The 14,038-nt window shown below is 37.0% G+C and overlaps 1 protein-coding gene across 6 annotated transcripts in view; it reads left to right on the forward strand.

Moving 5' to 3' along the window:
- The window catches only part of DMD (dystrophin), a 1,286,665-nt gene that overhangs the window by 643,291 nt on the left and 629,336 nt on the right, over window positions 1–14,038 (forward strand). For all 6 annotated transcript variants that reach the window (XM_087721810.1, XM_087721811.1, XM_087721815.1 and 3 more), the window contains exons 41-42: window positions 419–613; window positions 4,593–4,765. In XM_087721810.1, the coding sequence (XP_087577936.1) occupies window positions 419–613; window positions 4,593–4,765 (368 nt within the window). The remainder of the gene's footprint in view (window positions 1–418; window positions 614–4,592; window positions 4,766–14,038) is intronic.

Raw genomic sequence — 14,038 nt, forward strand, 5'->3', positions numbered from 1 at the left:
TATTAATATTTTTGGCTGCTGCTGCACATTGCTGACTCATGTTTAAATGATCATCCATCTTCAACCTGCACTGCATATCTGTCATACGCAAAAAGTACATTTTTCCTTGACATGTTTTGACATGTTGACATGTTGAAATGTTTTCTAACATTTTTTATGGGCAAAATGAGAAGCCTCAAATATATTCCTTAGTTTCATTTTTATAATCCTGGGACCATGACTAGTACTATTTTGCAATTGTTCTTTATTCAAACACATACCTAAGATGTGAATAAGAGGCATAAAAACTTGAATTTAAATAAATTAATTTGGATTATTATATGTGGAATATTAGAAATATATATAAACCTTGATAAAGATTTGCTTTGTAAAAATATAATCAATCTAAAGAAAGATTTCTGTTGTATATCTTTACTAGCAAACTGTTCATGAGGAGACTACTGTACTGATGACTGAAGGTATGTCAATGGAAACTTCTTATGTGCCTTCTGCATACCTGGCAGAGATCCAACAGCTTCTACAAGCTTTGTCCACCTTGGAAAACTTCCTTAATTCTCCTATCCTTCAGGGAAAGGACTATGAAAATCTTGTTAGAAAAGAAAATGATCTCAAGGTAAGAAATCAAACAATTTAAATAATGTGTTCCACTACTTACAGTAAAAGTTGGATATTTCCATTCTTTAAAAAAAATTGGAAAGCATAATTTTTAATGGAGTAAATGAGGTGATGAAACATTTTGCAAAACTCAAATGTGTTCCAAGTTAGGCATAAAATATGTTTGGCTAAATAAATATATTAATTACATACAGTCACTCTCCAATTGATATTTTCTTTTTCTTCAATAAAGTCCAATGCACAGAAACTGCCTGGACAAGTCCTTGTGGTTTACTTGGCAAGGTTTTTCAGAAGTGACATGGCACTGCTTGTTTCCTAGTGTTGAGAGAAAATAACTAGCCCAAGATCACCCAGCTGGCTTTGAGTTTAAGGCAACACTAGAATTCAGAGTCTCCTAATTTCTAGCTTAATGCCTTATCCACTAAACCAAATTGGTCCTCTTATATGCACATACTTACACCTCCTTTAAGTATCCACATCTGAGGTGGGTTACTACTGATTTGGACCGGTTGAGTAGAACCGATAGTAAAAACCAGGGCTGGATCTCCAAACTGGTGGTACCGGCAGGCTGGCCACACCTCCGAACCGGGCACCTGGCACTGCTCGCGTCCATTGGATGGCAAGCTGACCGGAGCTAGGACGTGGCTGGCTGGCAAAGAAACCTCTCAGCTGCATCTTTGAGTGCCAGAGGATCGGAGGCTTCTTTTCCACTCAGCCACTGGGTGCCAAAAAGTCCTCCAGCTGGTGAGAAGAAAGCTGTGCATGCGCGAAGATGGTGGCAGTGACCAGAGGTCTTTTTGGCACCCTGCACCGGTGGTTGGGTGGAAAAGAGGCCTCACAGCTTCCAAATTCAGCAGCAGGCTTGATCCCTTCAAGGGTCACTTTTCTCTGTGCCCAAGAAAGATCAAAAGCCATGGAGCAGCAGCCTTTAAGGACAAAGCTGGTGTAGCACCTAGAGGTAAGAAAACGAATCACTGAGGGAAGGAGCCCCCTGAAGCTGCTGGCTTTACCAGCGTTGTTTTTGGATCCCCGGAGCATGTGATCAGGGCGGCATGCTGCTCTGAGAAGCTGTGCTTTGCTGGCTCCTGCTGAAGCCTGCAGAGTACTTCTGGAGGCTAGGGGAAAGCAAAACCACCTTCATTTTTACAAAAAATGGGCCATTTTTTGCCTTTGTTTGCAAAAATTGAGGCATTTTTGCCTTCCCTGAGTCCCCAGAAGGACTTTGCAGGCTTCAGCAGGGCTGGGGGAAGGCAAAAATGCTCCTGTTTTTGCAAAAAAACTGGCCATTTTCCACAAAAACAGAGGTGTTTTTGCCTTCCCCCAGCGTCAAGAAGCACTCTGCAGGCTTCAGCAGGAGCTGTCTGAATGTGGCTTCTCAGAGCAACACGCCACTCTGATCATGCTCTGGTGATCAAAAAAAAAAGACAGCAAAGAGCCCCAGCCTGGTATGTCCTCGTCCCCATCAAAACCTTTTGCCACTATTTCGGTGGGCATGGCTTGGTGAGGTGGGGTCATGTGACTGAGTGTGCATGGGTGATGTCAAGTTGGCCATGCCCACTCAGTCACATGCCCACCATACCGGTAGTAAAAGAAATTGAAACCCACCCCTGATGCACACGTATGGACACATATCCATATCCAACTGTATCTAAATGTATTCAAATACTACAAAGATGAAATTATATCAACCAACCATATTCACTTGTTACATCCTAACATTTCCTAGAAGATTCCGTTTCAAAGACCTATTTTTACAACAGAACCACATTCTGTATTTTTTTTAAAACAACCATGCGAATCCTATATTTTATGACTACTTTGTGCACAATAAATGAAATATTTTTTTCCACAAAACTGAACAATTTTAACCTATGAAGAAATAATTTTGAGGAAAAAGAAAATCACTCAGGGCATTCCCTTGACAGAGACAACAGCAAATCAGAATGTTAGAAATCTCTCCATTCTAAACTCTCTGCTTATTTCTGATGACATGACTTAGTGATGATCTGCAGCTTGTTCCAGTGCTGCACAGAGATGCAGAACACAGTGGGAGAACAGTAAGACAGTAACACAGAGATGCAATATTTTACTCCTTTAAACATTTTTCACAGATGAATGAAAAAGAATTCCAGAATCCCTGTTCTGCCTGCTTTCTCTATCGTGTTTATCTGCAGTTATTGTGTTTTTCCCTTTTTTTGTACATCATCTAAAAACCAGGCTTTCTCAGTCAAAAAGTCATGGATAACTAGCATATATACAAATTATGAATTCAAGAGAAGATTCCTTTGAAAATGAAACTGAGGAGAAAAGAATTGCCTTTCATCTTTGTTCTTCTTCCATCTCTCTGACCCCATGGTGTTTTCTCCCTCTCCCCTTCTCTTTCTTTATCATGATAGTTATATAGATAACAAGTTTTATGGTAGTTACTCATTAACCACTGTAGTCATTGCTCAGCAAGAATGCCTTTTTAATTTTAAATATACTGGATTTATGAATGTTATAATTCATAGTTCTAGCATATATTCAAGACTGTGGTTTGACAAAGGATTTTTCTTTTTCATTTATGAATACTAGAAGCTCTGCTTCTTACTTTTATGGTATTTGAATAAAAAGCTGAAATATGATTATAAATTTAGTATTCATCCAGGACAATGTTTTCCAAAATGCATTTGCATTTTTATCAAAGAAATGCACATCTGGGTTCTACCAAGTAAGGCAAAGAAACAATGAAGAAACCTTTACATAAATGAGATCCAATGGCTCTATTTCTTTTTTAGGAATAAGTGCAATCTTTCAACCTATGGAAATGAAATAAATTTCCAATTTAATGTTTGGGATAAAAATATTTGATTGAAACTTGATAAACAAACAGTAGAAAAACTGAACATGTAGAAAATGTTCTTAACTATCAAATAAAGTGAATACTATATAGTGATGGGAAATTATTGGTTTTTGAGGAATAATAAGGATTTTGTTCCCAATGATTTCCTAATCTACTAATGGGCTTCCCTAAACTTTCATATCTTTATATTCACAATGAAAATAAAATGCATTTGATAAAGCGTGGTTTCATTTGGGATCTTTGCTGCCAAGAAACAGATGATTATCAAATGATGTTGACTTCAATGGATATATTCTCTACAATTAGGAAAGAATGTGCAAGTGAAAGTGAGGTTAAAAATAGACAGTTGTAGCATTGGCCTGATTCTTGCTTTTATAGTATCTTATATTACTTCAGTGCAATTTTGGTACATAGGACCAAACATTTCCTCTTAACATTAAATGACAATTTGTTAATTACTTATTAAATCAATAAAAATAAAAATAAAATTCAGATGTTTAAAATACTCCACAAGTACCATAAAGGTAAAGGTTCCCCTCACACATATGTGGTAGTCATTCCTGACTCTAGAGAGAGGTGTTCATCTCCATTTCAAAACCGAAGAGCCAGTGCTATCCAAAGAGGTCTCCATGGGCACGTGGCCGGCATGACTAAATGCCAAAGGCACATGGAATGCTGTTACCTTCCCACCAAAGGTGGTTCCTACTTGCATTTTTACATGCTTTCCAATTGCTAAGAACATGTAATGGGAACTCACTCCATTATGCAGCACTAGGGATTTGAACCGCTGAACTGCTGACCTTCTGATTGACACTCTTAGCCACTGAGCCACCGCATCCCAATGCAAGTACCATACAAACTTGAAATATCAGTCCTTCTGACTCTTAGATAATGTACACCAAAAAGAACAAAATCCTTCCTTTCATTTCCGGATTGTTTTTCTTTCTTAATGCAAGATCCTCTCAAATGCCAAAGGGAATTTAATTATTTTCATTTCTCTCTCTCCTCTTTTAACATGGATTGATTTTGTTCAAAATATAGAAGTATTATAGAAGTAGAAATTTATTTAATAATTCAACATCTATGTATCTCTTATAAGGTTCTTTCCTGTTCTCCTCCACCTCTTGAATTGTAGAAAATTAAGGATACCAAAAGGAGATATTCAAATCAAATTGAAATCATTCAGAACAAAAAGCCTGCAGTTCTGAAAAGTCCCACACCTGGTGAAGCTATGAAAATTGAGGAAAAGCTGATTCAACTTACTTCCCAATGGGAAAAAGTTAATAAGATATATTGGGATCGATGGGCGTAAGTAATTTCTTTATTTTGGTTTGCTACCCATGATAAGCTTCATTACATCTGACTTACAATGTATGGTTAAATTTTATCTTTGTGAAATAGCTTGTTGATTTCAGATTGAATATGTCTTAATATTTGGACATTGATAGTGGAAGAGTTAATAGATTCATAGAATTTTCTGACAAAATAATTGTCAAAAAAATTATATTTAAATTGCTGCATCTAAGATAAATACAGATATGTCTACAGATAGAAATCAAGTAATTATTTCCCTGACTTTTAAGTAGAGTGTTTGGAATCACGATAGATTGATTTTACCCATGCAAATCATCTTTTTATTGATAGTCTTACTAGGTATGTATAAATATGGTTATTTAATTATATGAAAAATTATAAGGTTCTTCACTGTTAGCTAAGCCAATTATGTGCTGAATCCATGTCCCTCCTATGTTGTGAAAGTGGCCAAAGAGATGTTCTGTGGTTGACTCCATGCTATAGTGTGAGGGAAAAACTAGGTCTCCAAGCTTAAAAGAAGCTGTGTTACAGTCTCTCCTCAATAGGCCATCCTTGGACACAATAGCTTTAGACAACTACTAATCTGTCTCCAACCTTCCCTTTTAGAGAAGTAGGTGCAGGCGGAAAGAAGTCTGGAGTTAGTGAATTATTTAATTTGTGTAACGCTTCTCACTATTCTAAGAAGGGGTTCTAATGTGAGGATAAACAGTAGGGGGGATAGCGGGCATCCTTGTCTTGTGCCTTTACCAATCTCAATGTCACCCGCCTCTTCTCCGTTTACCAATATTATCGCGGTTTGTCGTACATAAATTGCCCGAATTGCATTTAAGAAGCTTTCTCCAAACTTCATGTTTTCTAGTTGTGACAACATAAAATTCCAATTTACCCGATCAAAAGCCTTTTGTGCGTCAAGAAACATAAAGGCCACTTGTTTATCTGGCCGAGCTTCATAATATTCTAAGGCATCCAAAATAATTCTGACATTGTCTTTCAAATGCCTTGACGGCAGGAAGCCATTCTGATCAGGGTGTCTAAATTTGTTAAGGAAAAATTTGAGTCTATCTGCCAATATAGCTGCAAAGATTTTATAATCCACATTCAAAAGTGAAATGGGCCTATAGTTTTTAATTTGGGTACGGTCAGCTCCAGCTTTAGGCAAAAGGGTTATATAAGCCTCGGCCCATGATTTCGGTGCAATAGAATCCGTCAAGACAGCATTAAATATTGCTATCATCTCTTGTCCTAAAATTTCCAAAAAAGATTTATAGATTTCAACTGGCAAACCATCCATGCCAGGAGTTTTGTTGTTTCCCATTTTTTTGACTGCCTTTTCTAATTCCTCTAATGTTATCTTTTGGTTCAGTACCCCTTTTGCTTCATTTGAGATCTTGGGTAGATTTGCATTATCTAAAAATTCCTTAATTTGGACCTCAGAAACTTCTTCCCTACTATATAGTTGCTGAAAAAAGCCTTGGATAATTTCCTGTTTCTCCCCCTTGGTTTCTACTAATTCCCCTTTACTATTCTGCAGTTGAGCTATACGTCTGCTCTCTCTTTCTTTTCGAAGTCTATAAGAGAGCCAGCGACCCGGTTTGTTAGCATGCTCAAAAAAGTTTTGCTTAATCCCCCTAAGTTTTCGAGCGACATCCTCCTGGTCTAAAAGAGAGATCCCATGCTTAATTCTAGCCATTTCTTCTTTTTTCCTATCGTCTAGTGGGTTCTGTTGCAAGGCTTTTTCTACTACCTCCAGTTTAGTTACCCATTTTGCCCTCTCTTCTAATTTTTTCCTGTGGGTACCTATTGTATGTTTAATAGCTAGGCCTCTCATATAAGCCTTGGCCGTATCCCAAAGTATTTGTGGGGTTACTCCTTTCCTATTTTCTTCAAAAAAAACCCTCATTTTCCTTTTAAACATTTGCTGAAATTCTTGTTCTTTCACTATCTCTGTATTCATCATCCACCTTCTCTTCCTCCCCTGCCTTACTCCCTTCCACACCAATAAGAGTGGATTGTGATCAGCCCAGGTGTTGACCTCAATTGCTGCTTCCTTAATCAAGTCCCCAATTTCTGGTGTCAACCAGGCCAGTAGGTGCAGGCGGAAAGAAGTCTGGAGTTAGTGAATTATTTAGACTTGTTTCAATCAAGTTTCAAGTCAGGATTTAGTATGGAGGCAACCTATCTTTATAGATGACTTGTGTTCAACTAGGATGGAGTTCATGTACCCATACTTATACTCTTGATCTCTCAATGGCTTTCAGAATTGTTGAACATGGTATCCTTCTAAACTGATTCAGGCATTGGGAATGGGGCACTATTTGTGTATCTTTCCTTCCTTCAGGGCTGGTTCTAGTCAGTGTTGGTTGTTGCAGTAAGAGTACACTAACTCTTACACGAACACTAACCCTAATTTTAATCCTAAATTCCTTCTTTGTGAGTGCTACAAGGCTTTACTTCTCTCATTCAACATGTATATGAAAGCTGAAGTCATCCATCAGATTGGGGGTACAATATCATTAATATACTGTTAATATCAAGTATATATTTGATCCCAGGGCAGCCAAATGAGGCTATTGAGATCCTCTCCCAGTGTGTGAAGGCTATGTGGGCCTGTATGGGGAGGAACTGTCTTAAATTTATTTTTGAGGAAATTCTATATTTGGCCTTGGGTGGGAATTACACTTCCTCATTTGTGCAGTTCAAATTCTTTTCAGCTTGTATAATCTCAGGAACTAGACAGGGTCCTCTGAAATATGCACAGGTAGTCCTCAACTTACAACCACAATGAGCCCAAAACTTCTGTGGCTAAGACAGTTGCTAAGTGAATTTTGCCCCATTTTACGGCCTCTCTTCCCAAGTTGTTAAGTGAATCATTGCAGCTGTTACACAGTTGTTAAATTAATCTGATGTCCCGTTGTTTGTCATAAGGTCGGAAAGGGGGATCACATGATCCTGACACACTGCAAACATCATAAATATGCCAAACATCTGAATCTTGATCACAAGACCATGAAGATGCTGTAATGGTCATAAGTATGACTAATGATCATAAGTCACTTTTGTCAGTGCTATTGTAACTTTGCAAGCAAATAGTTTTTTATTTTTTCCCTTTCAAATTCATTCATAGATATATATTCTTATAATTATTATTTAACATTTATCTATTCAGCATTAACCTCTATACTCATTTTTACATACATGCATACATACATACACACACACACACACACACATTACATACATACATACATACATACATACATACATACATACATACTACAGTTTGGATCACTTTCTTGCCACCACATGCCTCCATCTTATTTTACAACAACCTTACTCCTTCGACCTTCTCAACCTCTCTTCTCTACCTTCTTCCTCCCTCCTCTCCTTCTTTCTTCTTCCCCTCTCTTTCCCTTCTATTCCTCCCTTCTCCTCTTTCTTACCTTCTCTCCTACTCTTAATTCCCTACCCGCATTTTCTCTGCTTTACCCTTTCTTCATTTCCTTCCTCTTTCCCCCTCCTTTCTGTTGTTGCCCTTGCTTATTTATTTTCTTTGATGGGTTCTCAGGGATCTAGCCACTCTCATCTTCATTTGTTCTTTCGTCTCCTTGGCTCTTGCTCCTTCTCTTAACGCCCTTTCTTGTTGTTCTTTAGCTAGTTCTCTCTGGTTTTTTCCCTTCTCTTCTTCTAGTTTTGTTCCTCTTGCCTCTCTACATCTCTCTTCTTCTTATGGTCCAAAATATTGTTCGTAAAATGACTCTGCCTTCTCTACTGTATCCAGCCTGTGTCTTTGTTCCTGCCAAGTTACTAGTATCCTGGTATTAACCATTTGAAATTAATTTCTTTTTTATTAGGCATTTTGTCAGGAATTGATATTCTCTTCTTAGATTTCTCACCCTTCTTGGCACTTGTTTAAGAACTATTATTTCTTTAGATTTATATTTTATTGTAGTATTCCTTGCAGCTTGCAGGATCTCTGTTCTCAGTGTTTTCTTAGTAAATCTTACATGTACTTCTCTGGATAATTTATTTCTTATAGAATATCTTGTATGGACCCTGTAAATTTCATCAATCCCACTTAACACCTTTTCCTTAGATTCTTCCAGTCTGTATGCCAATATGTCTGCCATTTTTTCTGCTAGGTTCTCTTCCTTTTCCTCTTCAATATTTTGGAATCTTAAATAATAATCAGCTTTGTCCATCTTCCACGAGATTTTATCTTTTCTTGATTTTTATCTGTTGTTGTCAGTCTATAATTCATCTTCATTTTCTTCTCTCCTGTTTCCACCTTTTCCTCCACTTTCTGCAATCTCTGCTCATTTTTTCCCATTATCTCTTTGACCTCTTTCAAATCTTCATCCACTTTGTCTATTCTTTCTTTGAGGTCTTTATGCATAGCCTGTAACATACTCTTTAACTCCATACTGGTTTTATTTTGTTGCATTTTTGTACTGTAGGACTTTAGGTTGTTGCTGTTGATGAAGAATATGCTGTTATCTTCTTCCTCTTTTTGATTTATTTTTGTAATCCAAATGTTAAAAAAGAAGAGAAAAAAAGTATCCAAATTTTGAAAGTCAACACTACAGGTCTGGTGGACCAAGCTCTCAGGTTCTTCTTAACCCAATTTGTAGTAAAGAGTAAAAGGAAGGAAAAAAACCAAATTCCAACAAAAAGAGCAAAGAAAAAAATATAGTAAAAAATTGACCACTGTTGTAAAATAAAAATATGTCTTCAATCTCCCTTATTCCCTCCAAGCTTCAGGTTCTTGTTACCCTAATTCAATTGTAATGAAGAATAGAAAAAATGACCAAATTTCAACAAAAAGAGCAAAGGAAAAAATAGTAAAAAATGTACCCTAATTGTAAAATAGAAATATGTAGTTAATCACCCTTATTCCCTCCAGCTCTAATAGGAGGAGAGAGAAAAAGAGAGAGAGAAAATAAAAATAAAATAAAACTAGAAATAAAAAGGAAAAACCCAATAAGTACCCACTAATTAGAGAGTTACAAGGAAAAAACAAGGAAGGTGTTGATTTAAAAAAGGAACCGGGTACAGATCCACCTAAGGAAAATAATTTCCATTCTTAATACAAGCAAAAAGCTCCACTGTTCCAAAATGTCAAAGTTGTAATCAGGCAAGCAGAAAACAAAAACACCAAAAAATAAATAAATAATTCCACAGCTGGTGTTTTGTCATTTCTTGTTCTTTCTAATATATTCTCTCTGTTGCCACTAGATGCCATTCTTGTTACTGAAAAAAAAATAGGTAAGGAGAAAAGAAAAAAAATCCAAAAGCAACCACAGACTTCCGAATTCTTTCAGTACTCTTTAAATATTCAACATCAAGATTTCAAAGTTTCGTTAGCAATCAACTCTGTCCAGTTTGCTCTCTATTTCTCCAAACCAACCTCCCAAGACTATTTAATGAGTCATTTATCTGTATTGGCATTCACTTCTCCGCTGCTGCTTCCTCCGGAGGGAGAAGGGATAATCACAAATCCACCCCCCACTTTTGCCTTCTCTCTTTTTGTTCTGAGACAATCAGGGAGGGGGGAAAAGCTTTTGAATACAGTGTTCCCTAGGGCAGTATCACTATCTCACCCAGATGCTCCAAGCTGCTTTCTTCTCTCTTTGTGAGGCCGCCCCAACTCTGACAGCTCACAATGGCTGTCTTCCTTCCGGCTGGATCAGGAGCTATTGCAGACATTCTACGGGGTTTGTAGCATCCCCATTCACATCTGCCTGTACCCTCATTCCTCACTGTCCCTCCAAGACAGTTCTGACCTCTGAAGAGGTCCCCAAAATGTTAGGATATCACCACTCCTCTGGAGAACCAAAGTTTGTGTGCATACAGTTGCGATGCTGGCCCCTCCCCCGCAACTTTGAATGGTCACTAAATGAATTGTTGTAAGTTGGGGGCTACCTGTTTGCAGTCCACCTTCAGTAACCTGGATCACCTATAAGGGCTGTGAATTGGAGGTACTGATCTAAGGTAGTTCCATTCTTACTTGAGTAACCAATTCCACTTACTAGTCATGGGGAAATAATGATTGAGCCCACAGAAATGCAATAGAGTTCCTGGTTGTTCCAATATGAAGAAATCCTTTTCACACATGGATACCCATGCAGTTTATAAATGACATTGTCCAGAGAGTTTATTGGTTCTCTTCAACTCATATTCAAGCAGAGACCAGCTACCATTTGTGAGAGATGGTTCAATTTAGATTCCTCCACCAAGCATGGGGATGGACTTGATGTATAGTCCTTATTCAACATTTCTCTAAATAAGCAGACTGATTTTTTTTTAAAAAATCATCGATTTTCGTCCTCATATGTACTTAAATTGATTTCCTCCAGTCCATTTAGTTAGTTGAGATCTTGTAGTGGTAAGCTGAGAAAATTGGTTGGAACATAGTAGAACAAATAAACTATTAACCCTGTGCATATCATTTTTGTTTGGCCTAGTTTTCTAAAGTATAATTTAGTACTCACACATAATCTGGGAAGGTTTCCAGGTTCATGCCTTGTTGCTGTTGTCATTTGAAAAAGAAAGATAAATCAATATTATGCAGGATTTTTCAGTTTTTCTTGTACCTCATGCAGCAGTGAAAATGAGTTATACTTGCATCATACACTAAACATTCACTGTAAGAATAGTAATGTTTTCTTAAATGGAGCTTAAGCCAAATTGTTGAACTTTCAACACAAGTTTTAGAGTACCATTTTAGAGTATTACATCCTACTAGAAAATCTTCTCTGTGTCACTTTCCTACAGAGAGAGGGAGAGGGAGGGAGGGAGGGAGGGAGGGAGAGAGGGAGGGAGGGAGGGAGAGAGGGAGAGAGAGAGAGAGAGAGAGAGAGAGAGAGAGAGAGAGAGAGAGAGAGAGAGAGAGAGAGAGAGAGAGAATAAAATAGTAAAATAATTATACATTGTGTTGTAGATATGGATGGTGTACTATATAGGAGTCACTATTGGATTACCGTGTTGGCAATCCTATCCTTACAATGAACAAAATAGCAGAGTTGGCCACTATAAGGACATTTGCCAAATTCAGAAAAACACATTATCAGAATAGCTATCCATCTGCAGCTGGAAAGATATTTAGAGTACAAGAAGAAAGACATGATTTAATGTATATGGAGTTTGAGACCATAAAGAGAAAAAAAGAGGTTGGAAAGAAACAAAGATGAACAAGGAGGAAGACTGGCCTTAGTTTACTTGTTTTTTAACCAGGAGCACCTTTGACTAGTTTAATAAAATGTGAATGTAACATCAAAGCCATTTGTTTTTCGGAATGGGCCTCATAGTATTCCAAAGTATTCAAAATCATTCTCATATTGTCTTTGATTTGTCTCTTAGGTAAAAAGACATTTTGGTCTGAGTGGATGAAGCTATTTAAATATTTTTTAAGTCTCTCTGCTAGTATAGATGCAAATAGCTTATAATCTGAGTTTAATAAAGAAATTGGTCTATAGTTCTTAGTTTGTGTTAAATCGGTCTCCTCCTTGGGTAGCAATGCAATGTATGCTTCTGACCATGACTTCGGTATTCTACTCTCAGACATCACTTCATTCATGACTTGTAAGAGTGGGAGAATCAAGATTCCTTCAAATATTCTGTAGAAATCCACGGGTAGTCCATCGGGGTCTGGGGCTTTTCCGTTATTTTGTTTTATAAGTGCATCCATTAGCTCCATCATTGTTATTTTACTTTCTAGCATTGTTTTAGTTTCATCTGATATCTGGGGGAGATTGGCATCCTGTAAGTACTTTTTGACTCCTCCCTCCTCCACCTTCTCTTGTTCGTAGAGCTTAGCATAGTAATCTTGTATAATTTTTTTTCTCAGTATTTCCATACTGAATTTGTCCTTGTTCATCTCTTAATTGAAATATTTTCTTCGTTTCTCTCTCTTTTTTCAGCTTATATGCCAACCATCTGCCTGGTTTATTTGCATTTTCAAAATAATTCTATTTAGCACCTCTAATTTTTTGTGCCAGTTCTTCCTTTTCCAGTAGGTCCATTTTATGTTTAATTATATCCATTTTTATCTTGACATCTGTTTTTTGTGGCGATCTCTGTAATTCTCTTTCAAGTATTTTGTAATCATTATCGAAAGCTTTATGCATTTGTCTTTTCTTTAAGTTTCTCTTCCTTGTATAGTCTATTATCAGACCTCTAGTAACAGCCTTCATTGTATCCCAAAGATTCTGCATTGATGTATCTTCTTTCCTATTTTCTTTAAAGAAAAGGACTAGCTCTTTTTCCAGTATAGTAGTTTTTAATATAAGGGGGGAAATCTATCTTATGTTAGAAGACAATGTTCAAATGTAAAATAGTTCCCCCCATAACATTTTAGTCAATATTTTCTTAGATGCTATACTAATGAATATAGGATTTCTGCTCTATTTGAATATTTCAAAGAACCCAGTTATCCTAATACATTAATGTTATAAGATACACATACAGACACATTCAAAGCAAAAAATTCAAGAAGAAACCAGTCTGGCTGCACAAATATCTATCTGACAGACTGAAAGACAAAAGGACAAGTACAAAAAAAATGGAAAGTGGGACGCTTAACTAAAGCTGATTATCAACAGATAGCCAGAACATTGAAAGATAAAGTCAGGAAAGCAAAGGCTCAGAATGAACAAAGACAAGGAATGAACAAAAGTCAAAGATAACTTAAAAAGTTTCTTTCAACATATTAATAAAAAGAAAAAAGTCAAGGAAACAGTAGATCCACTAAAGAGAGAAGATGGGAAGAAAGTAACAGACAGTAGGGAGAAAGCAGAGCTGCTTAACTCTTCACGCAAAAAGAAATTATAGCCCAATGTACCAAAAACTATTGTTAAAAGACAAACTAGAAACAAGGAAATGGTAACAGAACACCTATCTGATGACGGATATAAATCACCGGGACCTGACAGATTACATCCTAGAGTTCTGAAGGAGCTGGCAGATATTATCTTAGAACCATCGTACCATATCTTTAAAAAAAATCCTGGACCTCCAGGGAAGTACCTAAGGGTTGGAAAAGGGCTGATGTGATTCCCATTTTCAAGAAAGTGGGGGGAACAGACCCAGGAAATACAGATCAGTCTAACATCAATACCTAGGAAGATCAAAAAATAGATCTGTGAACAACTAGAAGCAAATAAAGTTATAACTAGTAGCCAGCACAGGTTTGTTAAAAACAGATCATGCCAAACCAATCTTATTTCATTCTTTGATAAATTCACTAAATTAGTAGACCAGCAAAATGCAGTG

The sequence above is a fragment of the Thamnophis sirtalis genome, unplaced genomic scaffold, assembly GCF_051295495.1.
Source record: "Thamnophis sirtalis isolate CommonGarterSnake01/CBP01778 unplaced genomic scaffold, rThaSir2_p1.2 scaffold_8, whole genome shotgun sequence".
NCBI classification, from domain to species: domain Eukaryota; kingdom Metazoa; phylum Chordata; class Lepidosauria; order Squamata; family Natricidae; genus Thamnophis; species Thamnophis sirtalis.